Source organism: Boleophthalmus pectinirostris, unplaced genomic scaffold, assembly GCF_026225935.1.
Source record: "Boleophthalmus pectinirostris isolate CB_2022bp ecotype Guang Dong unplaced genomic scaffold, ASM2622593v1 HiC_scaffold_8, whole genome shotgun sequence".
Classification (NCBI taxonomy): Eukaryota; Metazoa; Chordata; class Actinopteri; order Gobiiformes; family Gobiidae; genus Boleophthalmus; species Boleophthalmus pectinirostris.
The window spans coordinates 36,156,321-36,175,951 of NW_026571515.1; the positions used below are offsets into that span (position 1 = coordinate 36,156,321).

Consider the following 19,631-nt stretch of genomic DNA (forward strand, 5'->3'; position numbering starts at 1 on the left):
CATAATGTCTACAAGGCTAAATGGGAGCACCCTATTTAGACAAATTCTATTCTTTTGACCGTCATAACTGCATACACTTACCAAATTGTTGGCATCTTATTTCACACTTTGAAACTTATAACATAAAGGGTCATAAAGATACTGAACCAGTATATTTTAAACTGTAATGCATTCCAACCACCCTAAATACTGTGATGAGTTTAGAAATGCTTTTGACTTTCATGACTTCCTGGTTCCGGACAATAAAACGCTTTATAATTGATGGTCTCATTTTGAGTGCTTAACATGAGCCTGCTCACCTCAAAGTGCATCTTCTGGTGCAGTAGTCTTTTGTACAGACTCTGGTCCTCCAGGGTCCTGTATCCATGCCCCACCCTCTCAGCCTTCAGCACCTCCACAGCCTACAGCAACATACAGCAGGAAATAGGTTTCATTTTATTATTCAGAGGGTCACAGTGATACAATATATCACGTTTCTGGAGGAATCAATCAATTGTTTCAATCAATCAATTGTTTCTGGAGGAAACAATCAGCTTGTCTCAATGAACACGTTCCTTCTCTTCAAAGCCAGAGCTTAGAAGACAAGCAGGCCCATCCTGGTTATTATCTGGATGGGGCTGATAGAGGAGATTGGCAGCATTGCTTCAGTCAGTCTGTCCCAGGGCAACTGTGGCTACAAATGTATCTAACCACCAAGTGAATGATTAATACATATACTTCCTATACCATAAACTATAAACCAGGACAAGGGGGCTTTTTACTTTCTCACACCTGGGATTCTGTCCTGAGGAAGTCAGGTGCTGTCATCCTGCCTCCACCGGTAGGAAGACAGCACCAAAACCTGTTTAAATCAACTGACCAGACACGTCACAGCAACATCATGTGACCACTCTGAGGAAGAACGCTAGTGAGCAGTCCAAACTGTCAGGTATGAAAACAAACTCTTGGTCTGAAAAAAGAACCTAATAACATAAATACACTTGTTATTGAAATACATAATTGTAATGCTTTACTGTGGAACATAGCTAAGCAAAGATGTCCAGAGAAGCAGGTGGCAAAACATACACCACAAAAGTTACACAGTGCATCTTTAACAAAGTAAGCAGGAGGACTGGGGCCACAGTAGCTCATTTGGCAGGTGGAGTGTTTGTCCACAGATCCATAGGCTCTTTGGTAGAGTCGTCAGCTATACTGCTGATGGTGCGATTCTAACTCTCACTGATGAATGCTGCCATTGTGTCCTTGGGCAAGACACCACATCTCTACTCTCTGGGCACATTGGTCTATGAAGGCGTGTGTGAATGGGTGAGTGGTTCCTTGATGAGAGCCTTGAAGATGCTCTATGGAAATGTGACTATTTACCATTGAGGAGCTGAATTATCACTGTTGAAAGATACAGACAGACAGATATGCATGTGCATTATGTTGTTATCAGTGGTGGATGCAGTACTCAATTATGCTACTTAGATAAAAGTGCAGATACAGGGGCAAAAGATTACTCAAGCAAAAGTAAAAGTATCACATGAAAAAATATCCTTAAATAAAACTACTGAAGGACCTAAATGTACTCAAAGGATAAAAGGTAAAAGTATTTTACAGAGATTTTTGGAACAATTAACGCACCAAATGTTTTGATTTGATGAATGATTTTGAATTTAGCTGATTTTAAGTGATTGAATTGATTACTTAATTTTCCTAGCTGTTTTTGTGTATTTGGTTTGCTAATAATTAAATGTGCTGAAAATAAATCTCAGCCATTTCAGCAGATCTCAAACCATGAAGAAAAGTACTTTTTACTTTTCAGTCCAAAAATATTAGTGTGAGTAGAACGTGCAGATACCTGTTCTCAAATGTACTGAAGGAAAAGTAAAAAGGATCCGTACAGATACCTAAAAATTGTATATTTACTTTTGTACTACTTTACCTTACACCACTGTTTGCATTATGATTCACATTCATATTCAGGAGCATTCACATTTGATGAAGTTTGAGATCTGAACAGTCAAACTAATGCGAGAATCCCATGAAATACAGACCAGGTTTGTACAGGTCACAACTGTGGGAAGGGCATCTGACACACAGGGACATTTAGTTCACTGTAAATTACATTATATTACCTGAACAATATAGCTTTTCCGACTTCCTGATTGCGACCATTCAGATGATGATTTAGAATTGATTAATGGTGGAGCGGTATTGTCTTATTTCCTCTTTGTAATCAGGCCTTTCCCTCAGAGTCTTCACCTCTGCTCCATTTCATTAAAGATGCATTGTGTAACTTTTCTAGTGGAGGCTCCATCAAATGCTTTTCTCAACAGAAATCTTATTGTTTTGTCTGGAATATTTCACAGTTGGGCTAGGTTCCTCAAACCTAAATCAAAACAAACAAGAGAACAATAGGTGTAGCCAGGTCAGGTCCAGAGGTGTGGAAGTTCCATTATGGCCATAAATTGTTATGCTAATTAGACCCCAGACCCTGCACAGGTCAACAGGCCGAACTAACAAACAGAAACTGTAAACAAGTAGGTGTGTTAGTTTCAGTTAGTTAGCTCCTCCCTGCAGATATAAGGAAGTGTCCACCAGCATTCTGACCAGAACTGAAGAAGCAGCTTGGATGAGCTGCGAAACATCCAGTCGACAAACTTAATTTTCTCCTCGCCATGCATAGAAACTGCAGATGACAAACCCTCAACCAAAAAGTTACACAATGCACCTTTAATTGTTTCCATTTTACAATTTTACACAAAGAGGTAGCTAATATTTACTAAGTTACATTTACTTGAGTAAGTGTTTAATAAAATCTAAATTTTCACTGTACTTTTCACTATACTGGGGTAATATATTGATTGTTTAAAGTAACAGTACTGTTACTTGAGTAAAGGTTGTGCTTCCTTTCCCACTGTGAGTAAGTCTGTCGTGACAAAAGCTTTATGTGACAATCTGAAATTATTTGTGAAACATCTGTGTTTGTGCATTATTATAATTATTATAATGATTTGTTTTATCCTTCTAATCACAAACATTTTTAATTATAAATCAGATGTGCAAACAGTTAATTTTGCTTGAGTAGTAATTTCCCCAAATACTTTTTTACTTGTGTCATTTCTACCACTACCACTTAGTACTTCAAATTTTACCCTGGTACTATTGACAGTAATGGTAATGTTGCTTTTCTAAAGTGCATATGATGTTTTTCATACTCTTCTAATTCTGACTTGGTTTGGTGGGACAAAGTGTGGTAAGTATGTACTATATTATAGTTTCAGTATTAGTTGTGGTGAAACTTGCTGAGAAGAAAAGACCAAAAATACTAGCCTGATTCATCAGTCGGTTTCACCTCATGGAAACCGTCTGACCTCGCATCATTAGAATTCATTCACTTGACCGTAGGTGGGTACTTTTTTAAATTTAACCAATATCTGCTATTTGGTCATGATGTATGTAATGCGCCACTAACGGGGATAACTGGTATATTAAGCTTTTCCCAAATCCCGTAGGAAGAAGGACAATAACGTCTTTCCCCTTGATAAGATTCACTAAATATTCTCTTTGTTCTGGCTTTAAATCCTCGATTTCAGGAATCTTTGCCAACACAGCATGTATGGCTCTTCGCTGATTGGCTGGTGCCTGGACTCGCACTTCCGGGGTTCTTGCAAACCGTTTAGTGTATTCTGATTCCTGACCTAGTCGCTGGAGAGAAATTAAATTGAGTGGAGGCACTAGGTGGCACCAGCCTGGCTACAAAAATACAGAAAGTAGGAGTGAGATATAAACTACTATAAACGACCTAAATTATGAACACCAAAAGTTCTACCCAAAATGCAGAGAGAATTTACATAGACGGAAGGCATGTTTCTGACAAAGATTTTAAAAATAAAGGTGTTGTCATTTATTTTTATGAGCCTCATGAAATCCATTGTGTAATGAATACAAGTTTTGGCCCTAATATTGTAATTGCTAGGTAACAGAACTGGAATTACCTTTACGGATTAGTGTCAAACCACAAAGTAAAATTACAAACTTCATCAGAATTAAAAAGACTAGGCAAGATTTTTTTGTAAAATATAAATGATGTTAAAGTGGGAAAAACTGTAGCCTGTTATATGCACTTGAATTGCTTTGTTCCACAGTGAGTATTTTCATGTGTGTCAGACATGTAGCATGCAGCTGTTGTAGCTGTTGTGGCTTTACCTCCTGGACCACAGAGGGGGGGCCCACCTCTCCAGCATGAACAGTCCGATGGATGCCACTGCGCTCCGCTTCCTGAAACAGCACAGCACAGAGACAATTACTTTTTTGAACCTTATAATTTCCACAGCACTGAGACTGCTCTTATCAAGGTGACACATGACATCTTCCTGAACACTGATGTAGGCAAAGTCTCAGTCTCAGTCCTGTTAGATCTGAGTGCTGCTTTTGACAATGTCGATCATGGGATCCTCTTACACAGACTAGAGGACTGAGTGGGCATCTCTGGTACTGCACTAAACCCATTCTGGTCCTATCTAGAAGACAGGAAGTACTTTGTTAAAGATGGAAACTGTGTGTCTGATCCCCTGATGGCCCTGACCTGTGTGTAACGGCCTGCTCACTGTGAGACAACAGCAGTAAATCCAGAAGTCTGCTGCTCAGGTCCTGACTTGAAAAAGGAAGTACGAGCACATGTGTCCTGTGCTCAGATCTCTCCACTGCCCCCTGTGGCTCAGAGACTTTAAAGTGGCTCTGCTAGTATACAAGTCTCTCCATGGCCATGCACCAAAGTACACCTCTGACATGTCAGTGCCATATGAACAATTTGCATTCTGTGGAGCTCTGGGACCACCCTCCTGTTGATGTTAGTCAGGACTAACGCAGGACTAAACATGGAGAGTCAGTTTTTTTCAGTTTTATGCAGCTAAAACCTGTAACAGTCCTCCTGAACATGTGAAACAGACCTCTGCTCTGACTGTTGAGCTGTGCATATGAAGGTTTTTTTCTTCACAATTCTCTTTCAATGCTAATTTTATGGTGACTGATGGTTTGAATTAAGTCTACTTTGTGTACGAATTGTGCTATACAAATAAACTTGCCTTGCCTCGTGGCTGCCTGGCTCACACTCTGCTCAGTTTTTGAAAGTTTTTGTTTTTTGAGCTCAGTTTTTAGCATCATATCATGGGATTTTAACCAAAAAAGTGCAGCATGTTGGTTGTGTGAAATTAAATGTATCCATGGAGACCATGCAAGATAATAGGTAAGGAGACCTCTGAGATACTACAGGCTGTTTACATCAGATGTGCCAGCAAATGTGGAAATACTCTGAGGAAATAAAACATTTCATTAAAGACTGAAACCACAGAGCAACAGCACACTCATACCAAGAGCAGCCCCCATTCACTTCTGCTGCAGATACAGCAGGGCACAATACAGGAAGTGGAGAGATCTGCGTGTAACACAGTTGAACCGAAGTCAGCTTTATGCAAATAAAACAGCCACTCAGAAAACACCTTTTTGGCAGACACATGTGAGGCATAGCTAAGGTGCTAAACTCGCTCCCAATTACCCCTGCCCATGGTACACTCCCCATAGAATTGGTAGCAGTAGCAGGAGACACGAGAAGAAACTGAGAACAGGAGTACAGTTTTGTCGCTCTTGGTGTGAATGTGGTGTAATCAATCAATCAATCAATCAATCAATCAACAACTTTATTAATCCCAAAGGGCAATTCAGTTCTATAAATAATAAAAGGAAAAGAAAAACAGGGAGTCTGGGAGTCCCTGCTTAGACTGCTGCCCCCGCGACCCAGCCCCGGATAAGCAGAAGAAAATGGATGGATGGAAAAAGAAAAACAGATGCAATGCATTCAAACCTCAGTGAATCAGGGACACAATAGCAAATTCACTTTCCATTTAAAAGCCTTATGGCAGAAGGAACAAAAGATTTGGCGTTTTTTGCTGTGGGGTAATATATTGCCTACCAGAGGGCATTTGCACATGAGACCAGAGACTGCCGGGTCACACGCTGTAGAGTGCCCCCACAGGAGGTAGCGGGGCTTAGAAGAGGCTTTCCTGTCTACAGACACAGAGGAGGGACACATTGGTCATGCGGCTCTTCTCTATTCAACCTGCCCTGACACGGATCTGCTGACCCTCCCTGACCAGTCCTTCTGTTAAACTGCTCTGAGACCTTTAACTGAGACACAAAGGCCACTGAGAAGCGCATTATGTTTCTGCAGCTAAACTTGAACTTCCCTTGGGACCAAACAATATCTCTCTCTCTCTTCTCTCTCTCACTCGCTCTCTCTCTCTCATAAACACACACACACACACAATATTAGAGATAAGCCTCATTATTAGCTGTACTCTGCTCACTGCAGGTTAATCATTGAATTCAATGCATACAACACATGTGCCATTACATAATCATACTCTCTATAGAAGACTCCGTTTGTAAAGAAGGACAACTACATGAAAACAATTAGGACTTAATTAGGTCTAGTCAGATCTAAACTACGATATAAGGCCAAGTCTATGACTAAACCAGGACTAAATCAGGTATAGGTATAATTATATACCCTGATGTAGTCCTGATATAGACTTGGTTAGGTTCTGTTCTAGTCCTGTTTTAGTCCAGGTCTAATTTAGGTTTAGTTCCGGATTTAGCCCCAGTTTAGTTGTGGTGTGTGTGCAAGTGTAAACACAGTGCACATCAGGATTACATCAGGTTGAAAATTTCTTTCAACTCTGACTTAACTAAATCAGATAAATCAGGACTAAACCTGAACAAGGCCATGAACAACAACACACAATGACATTGCATTAACAAATACGGGCAAAAACACACAGTAAAGATGAGGAGTTTGTGTAATAGAAAACAGACATACTGAATATTAGAACCATGTTTGAACTTTCTGACCTCCTTCACTTATGGGCACTCCCTTTTAACAGCCTGTAGTTGTATATTAACCCTTTATTATCACCTGCAGGGAATTTTACTATCTTCATCATAACATGCACAGTAGTTTCACTGTGAAAAGGAATTATCATACTACTTCAATTAACAAAAGTGTCAGAGTAGTTTTAGGTTTATTTGAACAATTATCACGCCAACATTTTACATCTTGTTTTTCTTACACAAAGACATAAATTTAATAAAATTATACTAGTAGACAATTAAACTTGAAAGAAAAACAAAAAAACAAATTTCAATCATTTGCTCAGTTCTGACAGTACAAACAAAGATGTTCAAACAGAAGTCATTTTTGGGATTAAAAAGTGTTGTGCGCTGTTTGTGCTTTACCAGATCCAACCGTCATCACATTAATGACTCAAGTGACACCTTCAAACGGGTTTGTCAGATCACACTCACAGATACTGACCTAGATACTGAATCCAAACCAGGACCGAGTTGAAACTAAATCTGAACCTCGTCTAAGATGGATCTGTGCAAGAACTAAACCAAGACTAAGTTACAGGTCAGATCTGTGGAGGGGAGACACCCACTCACAGTAGGAATTCATATTTTTCAACATCTGTATTAAAATAAATGCAAGTTAAATAGATTAGAAGAAGATAAGTTAAATTCCATAAGATTACCTATATTCCATTTGAACTTTTCAGTTACAGATTTCCTGAGTCAAAAATTAAGAATTGTATAGATTCTAAACAACATTTTTTTAGCCTATTATCTTTAATTAGAGATGCACAGCTCCTAGCGATCCAAAGAAAAATGCTAAATTGAAGATCTGTAACAGGCCATTAAATAAACTAATAAATTGCTGTAATAAGACTTTTCACTGTCTGTTGTTGGACCTGAACATCTCTAATATTTGAACTATTTGTGCAAAGTTGCTCTGCAGTTACTTTAAGGATAAATAATAGTTACACATGTCATAATTGTTTTTTGTCCTACACCATTTGTGTTTAAAGAAATGTTGATATTAGGTATTTGACAGTAGACACTGTGTCAGAGTCTAGAAATGCATTTACATTAGTAACACAGATTTAAATCTCCCACGGCTTACATATACAGAGGTGAGTATCTCCCTTTGGCATTTTTTTTAGTCCATGGTTATTATGATTCTATGAACACAAGCTAATTAATACAATGTGAATAATATTGTTCAGGTGAAAGAGCATGGAATCCAAACACGGACACACCTGACAGCAGTAATCATAAGCAATAATAATAATAATTAAAGCCGCACACGGCGATGGTGGCCCTAGCCCCGGCGCGCACCGCCCCCCCATGCGACCTCCAGGGACTCGCGACCGCCCCGGCACGCCACCCTCTCTTCCCAACATCCGCCCAGGCCGACAGCTCGTCGATTAGACACGTTCCATAATGCACCTTTAAATATTTTTAGGAGTCATTGCGCCCCTGCTGGCCAACAGCGGAAAATGCACCATGTCCGTTATTTATTTTTTTGCTCATAATCATGCATAGAACTTATTCCCTGAATTTGGTACAAATCCAATAATGTAGACATGTCATGTCTATTCTAGGGGGCGCTATGGAGTTCACTTTTCATATACTTTATAGTGTATTATGTTTAGGCCGTGATCAGGCATTAGTGATTCAAATTTCAGCATGATTGGACTAAGTCTGTGGGTGTAATAATTTTTTAACTATTTTTCAGTGGAGTCTTTGCGCCCCTGCTGGCCAATGGTTGAAAATGCACCATGTCAATAATAGAGTTTTTTGCTTGTAATCATGCACAGAATTTAATTCCCGAATTTGGTACAAATCCGATAATGTTGACGTTTCATGTCTATGCTAGGGGGCGCTATAGAGTTCACTTTTATTAGATTTCATATTTCATCACATTCAGGCCTGGATCACGCAACTGTGATTTGAATTTGAGTTCTCTAGGACAATGCCTGTGGCCGTGACAGGTCACCGAAAAAACAGGAAATGAAGGCGTTTTTCGCCAGCCTGCTACGGGCAGGGTAAGGAGTATTAAAAAAAATTTTATGATTTTTGTGAGTTCATGTCTGTAGATGTGACATGTCAAATCTGAGCTCATCTGGACCAAATCCCGGGGACTTGAATCTTTTTGAGGACCCCCAAGTCAAAACAGCGCCGAATTTTTGATCCAATATGGCCGACTTCCTGTTCGTCATAGGGGTGCACAATGATTGACTTTTTCGCTTGTCTCCTTGAGTTCTATCACTGTTCCGAATTTCGTGACCGTACGACAAAATATGTGTCTCAGACTCCCATTCATTTTAAAATGTGCATTTTCTAGGGGGCGCTGTTGAGTGGGGGGGCTTTGGGCATAGTCGCGATGCCCATTTTATGAAATTTTTCACCGGGCCGATCGATCTGATACCCGGTTTGGGGACTTTTCGTCGATGTTCAGGCCCGCCCATTTTATGACATTTTTCACCGGGCCGATCGATCTGATACCCGGTTTGGGGACTTTTCGTTGATGTTCAGGCCCTCAAAATCGCGATCGTTTGCAAGGAAAAATAATAATAATAATAGAGCATAAGAAACCGAGCAAAAACAATACCCCTCGCCACTAACAAAGTTAGCCAACAATGGATGTGTGGCTTAGTGTGACTGGGAGCAAAACTACACCAGAAACTACAACAAGACTTAACCAAGGCAGAAACTAGGACTAAATAAGCACTAAACCTGGACTAAACCATGATTGATCCAAAGCTAAGTGTGGACCTGGACATGAGAACTAAACCAGGACTAAACCATACAATTTCAGACTTTCTGCAGCACTACTCTGTAAATGTCCTCTAAAAGAGGTCATAGATTTTGTTCTGAATGATACGAGAATATTCAGAGAGGAAGTCTACTGCACTTGAGAGACACCAGCATACAAATTAGTGTCTATGCTTGGCACACCCAGGACGGTTGTTTGACCCAAACTCAAAAACATGTACCACAGATAAAATCCTCCCTCTAAGGTCCTGACCAAGCTTCATATCAAGATAAAAAAGATGACATTGAATCCCAGAGACAATGAAGGATGGGTCAAATGCTGGGGACAAATGTCCCTATGGAGACAATTAAGTGTACCTTAACCTTTGACACAGTATGGTCCGGTCATACAGTAGAGCTCCCTGCATTTGAACTGAAAGTAACAGGAACTGGCTCGCCATGCACAGACTAAATTAAGATCTGAACCAACTCAAACAATGTCTAACACTGACCTCGTCCGCGGTCTTGGTGTTAGCCAACAGTAGGCCTGTCATGAAAGGACATTTTGAAGTGCAATATATTGCTGACGAAAGCATAGATGATAAGCAATATTCCTGAAACTGATTATACCAAAAACAATTCTAAAGGTATAATATTGTAAAAATAATATATAATAAATAGTATCGTAAAAAATGTGCTGCAATAAATAAATAAATAAATAAATAAATAAATAGGAGAATGAAACACTTTAGTTGCTAGTTTGCCTCTATTTATTTACTCAAACCTCTACAGCTTAAATGTAACAGAAGAATTGAAAAATAACAAAAAGTTCCCCACTAGTACAAAAAAAGATTGTTCCCTGTGCATGTTCTTCTTGCCAGTGCTCACCTCGTGCATGTTCTTACTGCTAACACTAAACTTGTGTGCGTTCTTACTGCTAACACTGACCTCGTAGGCGTTCTTGTGTCCGGGATAGGCCTCACAGTTGAGCGATTCGTCTCCTGCCAGGTCAATGGCCACCACTCCATCATCACGGTACTTCTTACACAGCTCCACCACGTCCATGGACCAGCCTGAGGTTAGATAAAGATAATGTCTCAACAAACAGGACAGAAATAACAAAATAACTTCAATAATCTGCTCTAAACCTATATTACATCTATTTGAAATATATGCATCATATCATTTCTGAGATATTTCAAAAGCTAAAATGTTCCACAAAACAGGTTCTGACTAATATAAAACATAGCCGTGTAAGCTTTCAAATGATAATGATATTTTAGTTAAAATAAGAGAAGGCAAAAGGAGAAATTAATTTGTCAACTGGACAAAAATTTATTTGGTTGAATACGTTTCACAGCTCATCCAAGCTGCTTCTTCAATTCTGGTCAAAATGCTGGTGGACACTTCCTTATCTGCCTGAAGGGAGGAGCTAACTACAATGAAACACATCTACTTGTTTACAGTTTCTGTTAGTTAGCTAGGCCGATTGATCTTGCACTGAGTGTGGGGTCTAACTAACTAACAGAAACTGTAAACAAGTAAATGTGTTAATTTCAGAGTAGTTTTATTGTAGTTAGCTCCTCCCTTCAGGCAGATATAAGGAAGTGTCCACCAGTATTCCGACCAGAACTGAAGAAGCAGCTTGGATGAGCTGTGAACTGTATTCGACCAAATAAACTTTTGTCCTGTAGAGAAAATAAATTTCTCCTTTTGCCATGAATTCTACCTAAATGACTGAGGGATTTCACACATCTTAAAGTAAGAGAACCATTATTGTACCAAAGAAATTACACTTTTAAAACATAACTCAAAGTACAAGAACAGTACACGAACTGTAATATGTAGTCAAAGATTAAGAAAAAAAAGAAAAGAATATTAACCTTAAAAAAATGCTCTGAAAACTATGTATATATATATATATATATATATATATATATATATATATATATATATATATATATATATATATATATATATATATATATATATATATATGACTGGTTAAGTACAGTGCAGTATATGGGCAACAACAAATAGCAGGTTTAGTTTTTTCAGTATATTGTATATTATTGCTATTAAAATAATGTCCAAAAATAGGTCTATAATTTTTTTGGAATATCACCCCTGCCTAGTTCCTCTATGAAGTGTAGTGGAAAGACAAGCGTTGTAGTTATTAACATTATGTAGCCTATCACTGGGTTTAGTTTTGTGTCTTGTTTTTCTTCTCACATGAATCTCTGAGCAGTGAGAGTGATCAGTGAAAGTTGGACTGAGTTTGAGCTATGGGTGGATTTGAGTTTCAGGAAACAGCTGCTGAATGAAGGATCTGATGAGGCAGCACTGCTCAGGTTTCTGTTAGAGAGGGAAAGACTCACTGCAAAGAGCAATGACCTCCACAAGGACTTTAAATCACATTATAATATCATTCAATAATAAACTCAGCCACTGACTAGTCATTAAGTAGTTATTTTAGTAGGCCTTGCTTTTTTCTCTTAACATTCCTGATCCGACAGTTGAATAAGGAGTTAAAATAATCTATAGGCTAATTATACACTGAAACAATTAATTGTTTGTTATTGTGGGTATAATGTATGTTTATATGTAAATCTAGGAGAAAAAACACAGTATATTATTTGAAGATAGAATATAGAAGCTGAATTATTACTGGACACCTCATAGGATATTTTGGACTGACAATGGAGACTGCAAGACTCCAGATTTGGGGATGGCTGGATGTAGTCATCTTGCTTGTGTGGCTCTTTGGTCATGACTTTTGTTCATGGATCTATTATAAAATCTGGAAGGGGTATTGCTGGCTTAAACCTGTCATGAGTTGGACTAGTGGCCAGTCTGTTGGTATTACAGTAAAAAAAAATCCTCTCCAGCCCAGAGAATGCAATGTAAACTGCTCGTTTTTGATTGACAGGAACCTGCAGCTTTTACAAAGGTCAGATTTGATTGGGATATTACCTATGTTTGACTTAGAATTTTTTTTCTCAGTCCAAAATGAGCTTAAGCTCCAACTTGCTCTGCTCCACTCTAGCTACTCTCGCTCTGATTGGTCAGAGTGGTCACATGGTAGGCGAGATCGCGCTCCTTCTGTACACTTCGTGGGAGTAGAACACTACTGTGTATGATCAAGGGCCGCACAACCACCTGATATACCTAAATCCCAAAAGGCTTATCTAGGGACATGCACCACTGAGCTTGACCCATTATCTTAAACGGGCGACCATGTTTGAATTCCAGGGCTAGCTCTAAACAAAGTGGTCGAGATGGATGTAGACGAAGCCATACATTCTGTGTTGGCAACGATTCACAAGATCGAGGATTTAAAGCCGGAACAAAGTGAATGTTTGGTGAATTTTATCAGAAAGGCGTTATTGCCCTTCTTCCTACGGATTTGGGAAAAGCTTAATATATCAGCTAGCCCCCTTAGTAGCGCATTACATACATCATGACCAAGTTTAGTTAAATAAAAAAAGTACCTGCCTACCGTTGAGCGAATGAATCCTAATGCTGCGAATTTACACGGTTTCCACGAAGTGAAACTGGCTGTTGAATCTGGCTAAGCTCTAGTTGGACTTGAACAGTTACTTAGCATGTGGCTGTGTTACAGTGTTACAGTTAATTATCCTATCTGTTTGTGTATCTTTATCATATTTATTATTATTATTATTATTTATTTATTTGGGACTGTGCATAAATATATTGGATTATAGCCAAATGCTCATTTCCATCCACTGTCCCAAAGGGCTGGGGTCACAAAAGGGCCAAACAATGGAATACTGCACACTCCACCCACTGGACAGACCTTTGAGCAGTTATTACTTGGCATGTGGCTGTGAAACAGTTTAAGTCAGTTCTTTAGTGTGTTTATGTATCTCTGATCAGGATTCTGTATGGTACTTGAGCAGTTATTACTTGGCATGTGGCAGTGAAACAGTTTAAGTCAGTTCTTTAGTGTGTTCATGTATCTTTGATCAGGATTCTATATAGTACTTGAGCAGTTATTACTTGGCATATGGTTGTGTTACGGAGTAGTTTAGTTATCTTGTGTGTTTGTGTATCTTTGATCAGATCTTTGTGCAGTTATTACTTGGCATGTGGCGCATGCAGCATAGAATGGACCTGGCTTTGGTTTTGAATTCCCTCTCCCCTTCACGCAGGCCCTGGTTCACCAGACGCACCACCTCCTCCGGGCTCAGGTCGCCTCTAAAAACAGATACGCAGATTAGATATAGACCTGTGCATATACTGTTTATTTAAAATGGGGTAGGTAAAATGTCTTCTGTGAATTTGCAGATTTTGTGCTGTATTTGCAAGGAAATAATGGACTCTTTTCACTGATTCAATTCAGTATAAAATATTACAGATGCACTATGTAAAAAAACTATGTTTTCTTGTCTCGTGGCTTTACCTGGAATATTCACAGTATGGTATAAACGTATAAAGCTACTTTGTGTAGCTAGACTGGCCGGCCTGCTCCTGATTCTCTTAACCCTCTCAGGCTCAAATAAATTTTTAGTATCAGGAAAAATCTGATATTTGGGGAAAATCATAATATGGGGTAGTAATATACAATTCTGACTTTTTTATCCTTTGTGAACAAAAAAAGTATTTTGCACTTCTGGCAGGCCGTTTGCATGTCGCCGTTCTTGCACAGTCTGCATTGCCCACGTTTATCAGCATGGATGGGAGAAAAGGCTCCTGAGTAAAAAAAAGCTCATATAATATGGATGTGGAGTAAGTAGGTACTTGGAATTTAGCTGTTGCAAATCTGCAACGCCTGCCTGGAGAGGGTTAACACCACTAGATTTTGTCTGCATTACTGTTGTCTGATAGTGAGCACAGGTGAGCATGAAGAGGTCAGATGAGGGGTAGTCATACTTGCCATTTACTAGCAAAAAACATTTAGAAAACTTGACTAAACTAAAAAGTGGGACTAAACACCTAAACTCCAGGTGTCAGGTGTTAGCAATCTGAAACACCTACTGTAGTTGCAATCAGCAGTTTTTCGTGATGTCACCAACTACCAAAATGCAGAGGCCATAGAAGGCAGCACACAATCTGAAAATGTACCTAGTTGCCACAAAATGACTAGGAACAATAGAAAATGCTATTTAAACATCATATACACAGTTTATTAAGGCCATACTGTAATATTGACATTGTAATATTAGCTCTAGTAGAACATTCTCCAACAACATAAAGAGCATGTTTGTACTGTGTTGTGTTGTATGCTTAAATGTGTGTCCTGTGTCTTACTCTGTCTGGTTCCAGGGGATGGGGTCGACCTGAGTATTGGCCAGGAAGTGCGGACTGTACCGGACCTCCACGTACACCACGCCCTCCCTGGCTTTATCTTCCACGAACTCATAGGCTACCCTCCTAATGGCCTCTCGGTCGCCTCTGGAAGCACAAACACAGGTCATCTGCACTTTGGCTCTCATTATCTTATCTTTCTTGCATTAGTTATGGCTAATATGACTTTAAACAGCTTCATCAGGGATTACTGCTTAATGCAGTTTGGGGAGGCTATAGATACTTTGCAGTGACCTCACACTGGAAGTGTCTACATGTATCTCTAATGATTTAATGTTTAGGAGTTAGTGATACAATGCACCCAATAGCAAACACTGACAGAAACCTTTTAAGATGGTCTGAAAATGCAAGAAAAAAACACAAAATGGATTTTAACAAAACATTTTCAGGACCCTGTGATGTGGTCCTGTTTAGGAGTTTGATTTTCAACATAAAGGTGACTAGTTCGCTTGTAACTGTAATTTTATCTGTGAGAAACTTGCTTTAACAGCAGATCACATATTAGTTCCAGTGAAGACAGTTCTTTCTGGTCAAACTGTGTTCAAATAAAGCACAGATTAAAGTCAGATAGAGCAGAGCCAACAGTTAGCATCACACCCCCAGGAAATGTTGTTGACAGGAGCTTCAAAGTATCAATATATAAGTGATCCTGCACCCAGTGCATTTTACTGCTCCTCATTTAATCCTTACATTATGAGACATCAGCAGAGTGTTCTTGTGGTCTATGACTCATGAATGGAAACTCCGCTCGCCAAGTCTCTGGGGTGTGGTCTGAAGAAAGCAACACTGCAAAACCTTCAGTGAACTCAAAATTGTAGAGTAATATTTAAAGGGTTTAATCATTGTTTTCATAACAGAGGAACAACCGCATGGGACACACACTATTGTTCCCACATTGTTCATCTAAAAACTATAAAGTTACAGATGTCATAAAATTTTATTGCCCTGTTACTGTGGCTTCATTGTATTTCTAACTTCTCTAACATATCGTAATTATTCACTGCAATGAGTTTATTGACACTTTGCAGCTGATGTCATCAATATTCTCTGGGGGTGTGATGCTAACTGTAAACACTGCTCTATTTGAGCCTTTTTAGACTTCAACCCAAGTTTTCTTTAAACACAATCTGAGCTGAAAGACCTGGTTTAGTTAGAAATACAACAGGTGAGATGATATGTGCTGTTAAAGAAGTCTCACACATAAAATTACAGTCACAAGCTAGCTTTGAATTTTTAATTGCCATAGCAACGGTCCCAAATTTTCATCACTCTGACATCCATGGGCAATAATAACAGAGGAACACAACACCACAGAAAGCATCTAGCTCTCACAGTGAATAGTCCACAGTACAGTGCACACCGGCCTCCATTGGTTCTCCTCCTCTGGTACCTTCCCTTTAAAGCCCAGGTACACAAGCTCCATTCACTCACTTTGTTTGGCTTTTCTATCTGAGTCATTCAGAGCTGAACATGTGAGCAGCCTTTCGAAACATTTCACATGTTTAAAGCTGACACATACATGTTGTAAAACAAGGAGGGATCCGCAGGAGCCTTTACTCTGGACTAGTCTATAGTAGCCCTGTAAACTCCCATATTAGTCTAAAATAGCTTTGTCGTGCTTGTTGTATTCATGTTATAATCTAGTTTCCATATCAAAATACATACCTGGAATTTCTGAAGTGTTTTATTTCATTCTCATGTTTATGAGTAATCATTTATTTGGCTTTATTTCAAGAAGTCACAACTGTAAGTCCACCTCGTGATGCCATTAGGTGGTGATCCAGGAAGTACTCAATTGTTAAACATTCTTATAAATGTTCTAATTAAAGGTAGTGTATGTAGCCTGTGCTCTTACTGCTTAAAAAGTTATTGCAATCACGAGTTAACTTGGGCTGCCTCAACCTGAAGATAGAGGACACAACTAAGTTTTTCTCATTCTCAGTATATGAATTCCCTCACCGAGCTGCAGAGGCTGCACTAGCACTGATTCATGTTTTGCAAGTGCTGGGGTTTAGGTAGTGAGGATTCAGGATTCAAAATGTCAACCCAAATTTCTGATTCTTAATTATCTTGAAAACGAAACTGCCAAACAACTTGACCATCATGTCGAAAGTTTTCATAATTTAGAATAAACCAGCAATTGTTATCAATAAAAGCTGAACATGCTTTGAACATATTTACCCATTTATCCATGGGTTTCAGAATGATGAATAATTAAGACTGCTGTCATAGAGATTAACAATTTAAAACTAAATATTATACCTTTTGAATGGTGAAAAGTCCTAAAATGTCATATATAGTTTGTGAATGGAATGATCTTGTGATCCACAGCCTTCAGTCATCAGTGCTCTCTCATTCACAAAGATAAGACTATCTATAAACTATAAACTGCTCCTTTAAAATCACACAGATGAACTTTGAACTTTGAACTTGAGCAGCACTTCCGAGGCTGAGGCAAACCCTGCCCTTTCTGACACCTGTGCAGCACGTGAGCAAAACTATTAAAGTTAAAATATTATGTAAAACAACTTTTATGAGCTTTTAATGGTGCTATAACTGTGCTCACTCGTCATGAGTTCTCTCAGAGTTGTATTTTGATTGATTAATGCATGTTTGTGTAATCATTTTGTGTATTAATCAATATTGTGGTTTAGAATGAACAAACTATAAACTAAACACCAGACAGTACTAAATACCCCAAAAGGATTATATGTATTCAACCAAATCCTATAAACGTACGCGATGACGTGCATGTACTCCCCGAATCGTCCCAGAAATGCCGTGAGACTTCCGGGTTTGTGGACGATAATTCTGTTTGTCATCTCCTCCACTGTGTCTGCAGGCAGAAGGATGCCCCGCCTCCTGGAATACACACAGAGAGAAACATGAGTTAAATATTTGCAAAAGGTTCAAACAAAAGTGGTGTTTATATAATTAGAACGATGGAATTTTAATGGGGAAACTTGGATTAACCACAGGATATAAGAACATAAGAACATGAGAAGAGAAAAGAAAGAACTATGATTTTATTGGAATTGGTACTGAGTATTGGGTCTATTCCTTAGCCTCCTATTCTATTCCTTAGAAAGTTTACATTTTTATGTAAGTTATTTTAGTATCATGACAACACCACTATAAGGGTAACTTTGTCCCACACAATAATAAACACACAGATTTAGAAAATCTTAAATATGTGTAAAAAAAAAAAAAAAAAAGACTGACTTGGCAACATCGAGAATGGTCTGGACTCTGAAGGCTCCATCGAGGTGTACGTGAAGTTCAACCTGAGAATGAAAAACAAATATGATAATTAATATTCAGTTATAATTATGTGGGTCCCTGCTACTGACAGGTTTCACTGAATGATGGGTCAAATGCAGAGAATTAATTTCCCTTACAATGGGATATGACTGTCACAACTGAACTTATCATTCAATATATGAAAGCTTGGAACAATATATTTTGAGGATCAGTATTTACCGTGGGTAATTTTTCCTTACAAATTGGGAGATTTTTGTTATTTTTGTTGTATACACCAAGATCGGGGGCCTGATTTAAGAACTGCGTAGGAGTTGTCCTTAGCTAGTGCGTACTCCTAGTGGCCACGAGATGCGGGCCACGCAAACTCCAAATTCAGAAAACCCTCTGCATGCACTCAACCATGCAATCTGTGCTTTATAGCTCCCACATGCAGCTAGAATACGCGCAGGTAAACCCACGTTACGTCACACCCTCTCCACACCTTCACTTCACCATAAAAGGAGCATGTAAAGTGACTCGTGAATGAGATTTCCCTAAACATGAGTCAATAATCAGTGGGTTTGACCGAGACACGAGGGACAGAGAGGAAGGGGGACGCCCCACGCAGCACCACACAGTCACGTCAAAGGCTTAAACAAGGTTTTACAACTAAATACAAAAGTAAAAGTGACAACAACGATTCATCTATTAATTTAATAATATTTCATAGTATTTAGGCAGCACATCTTTGCAAATACAGCTGAATTGTTTTCTTGCTGTTATACATGCACAGTAGATACATGCATGTGATGATCTGAATGGTTAAATTATAAGTGTGTGAGAGATTCAGATGCCCTCCCCTGGAGAGCGAAAGGAGCGAGGGAGGGACACATGGATTAGCAGCCAGGGGACGAGCGCTTCAGCAGGTAAACACAGATTTGGCATGTAACACATCAGTTACATATCAGGCGCCTGACCTCTGCTTAAATGCACAAATGTGAATATAAGTCTTTTATATCCATGGATTTTCTGATGATTTCCTGATCAAACACTTCCTCAAACTCTCTTCACTTCTGTTCCTCTCTATGATTGTCACTTTTCCCCTGTGTCTCCAGATTTTGTGTAGAGCTTACAGCAGGATCTGAGCTGCTGTAGAAATAAGCAAAATGTGGCACTTAGGAGGAGTTTCATAAATCCCGCAGTTGGCGTAAAGTGCGCCTACGCCAGGATTTGTGCGTAAATGAGCTTTATACTGTAAAGGCCTCTGAGCTGTCGAGGGTTAAATGTGTATCTTCTGGCTAATTATTGCTTCATTCTGCTATTTATTTGTTGCAGCTTAGGCCTTTAAATGATACTATCTATGTGTTTATTGGTAGTATTTACGTACATAACATAAAATAGTTTCCTTGTTACTGCAGTATATCTCTATA

At 39.0% G+C, this 19,631-nt stretch overlaps 1 protein-coding gene across 1 annotated transcript in view; it reads right to left on the reverse strand.

Moving 5' to 3' along the window:
* The window catches only part of ada (adenosine deaminase), a 34,738-nt gene that overhangs the window by 3,418 nt on the left and 11,689 nt on the right, over positions 1-19,631 (reverse strand). Inside the window, exons 2-8 of the mRNA XM_020917941.2 lie at positions 18,184-18,245; positions 17,701-17,823; positions 14,905-15,048; positions 13,736-13,851; positions 10,582-10,706; positions 4,192-4,263; positions 300-401 (exon numbers count right to left, since the gene is read on the reverse strand). Coding sequence (XP_020773600.1) covers positions 300-401; positions 4,192-4,263; positions 10,582-10,706; positions 13,736-13,851; positions 14,905-15,048; positions 17,701-17,823; positions 18,184-18,245 — 744 coding nt within the window. The remainder of the gene's footprint in view (positions 1-299; positions 402-4,191; positions 4,264-10,581; positions 10,707-13,735; positions 13,852-14,904; positions 15,049-17,700; positions 17,824-18,183; positions 18,246-19,631) is intronic.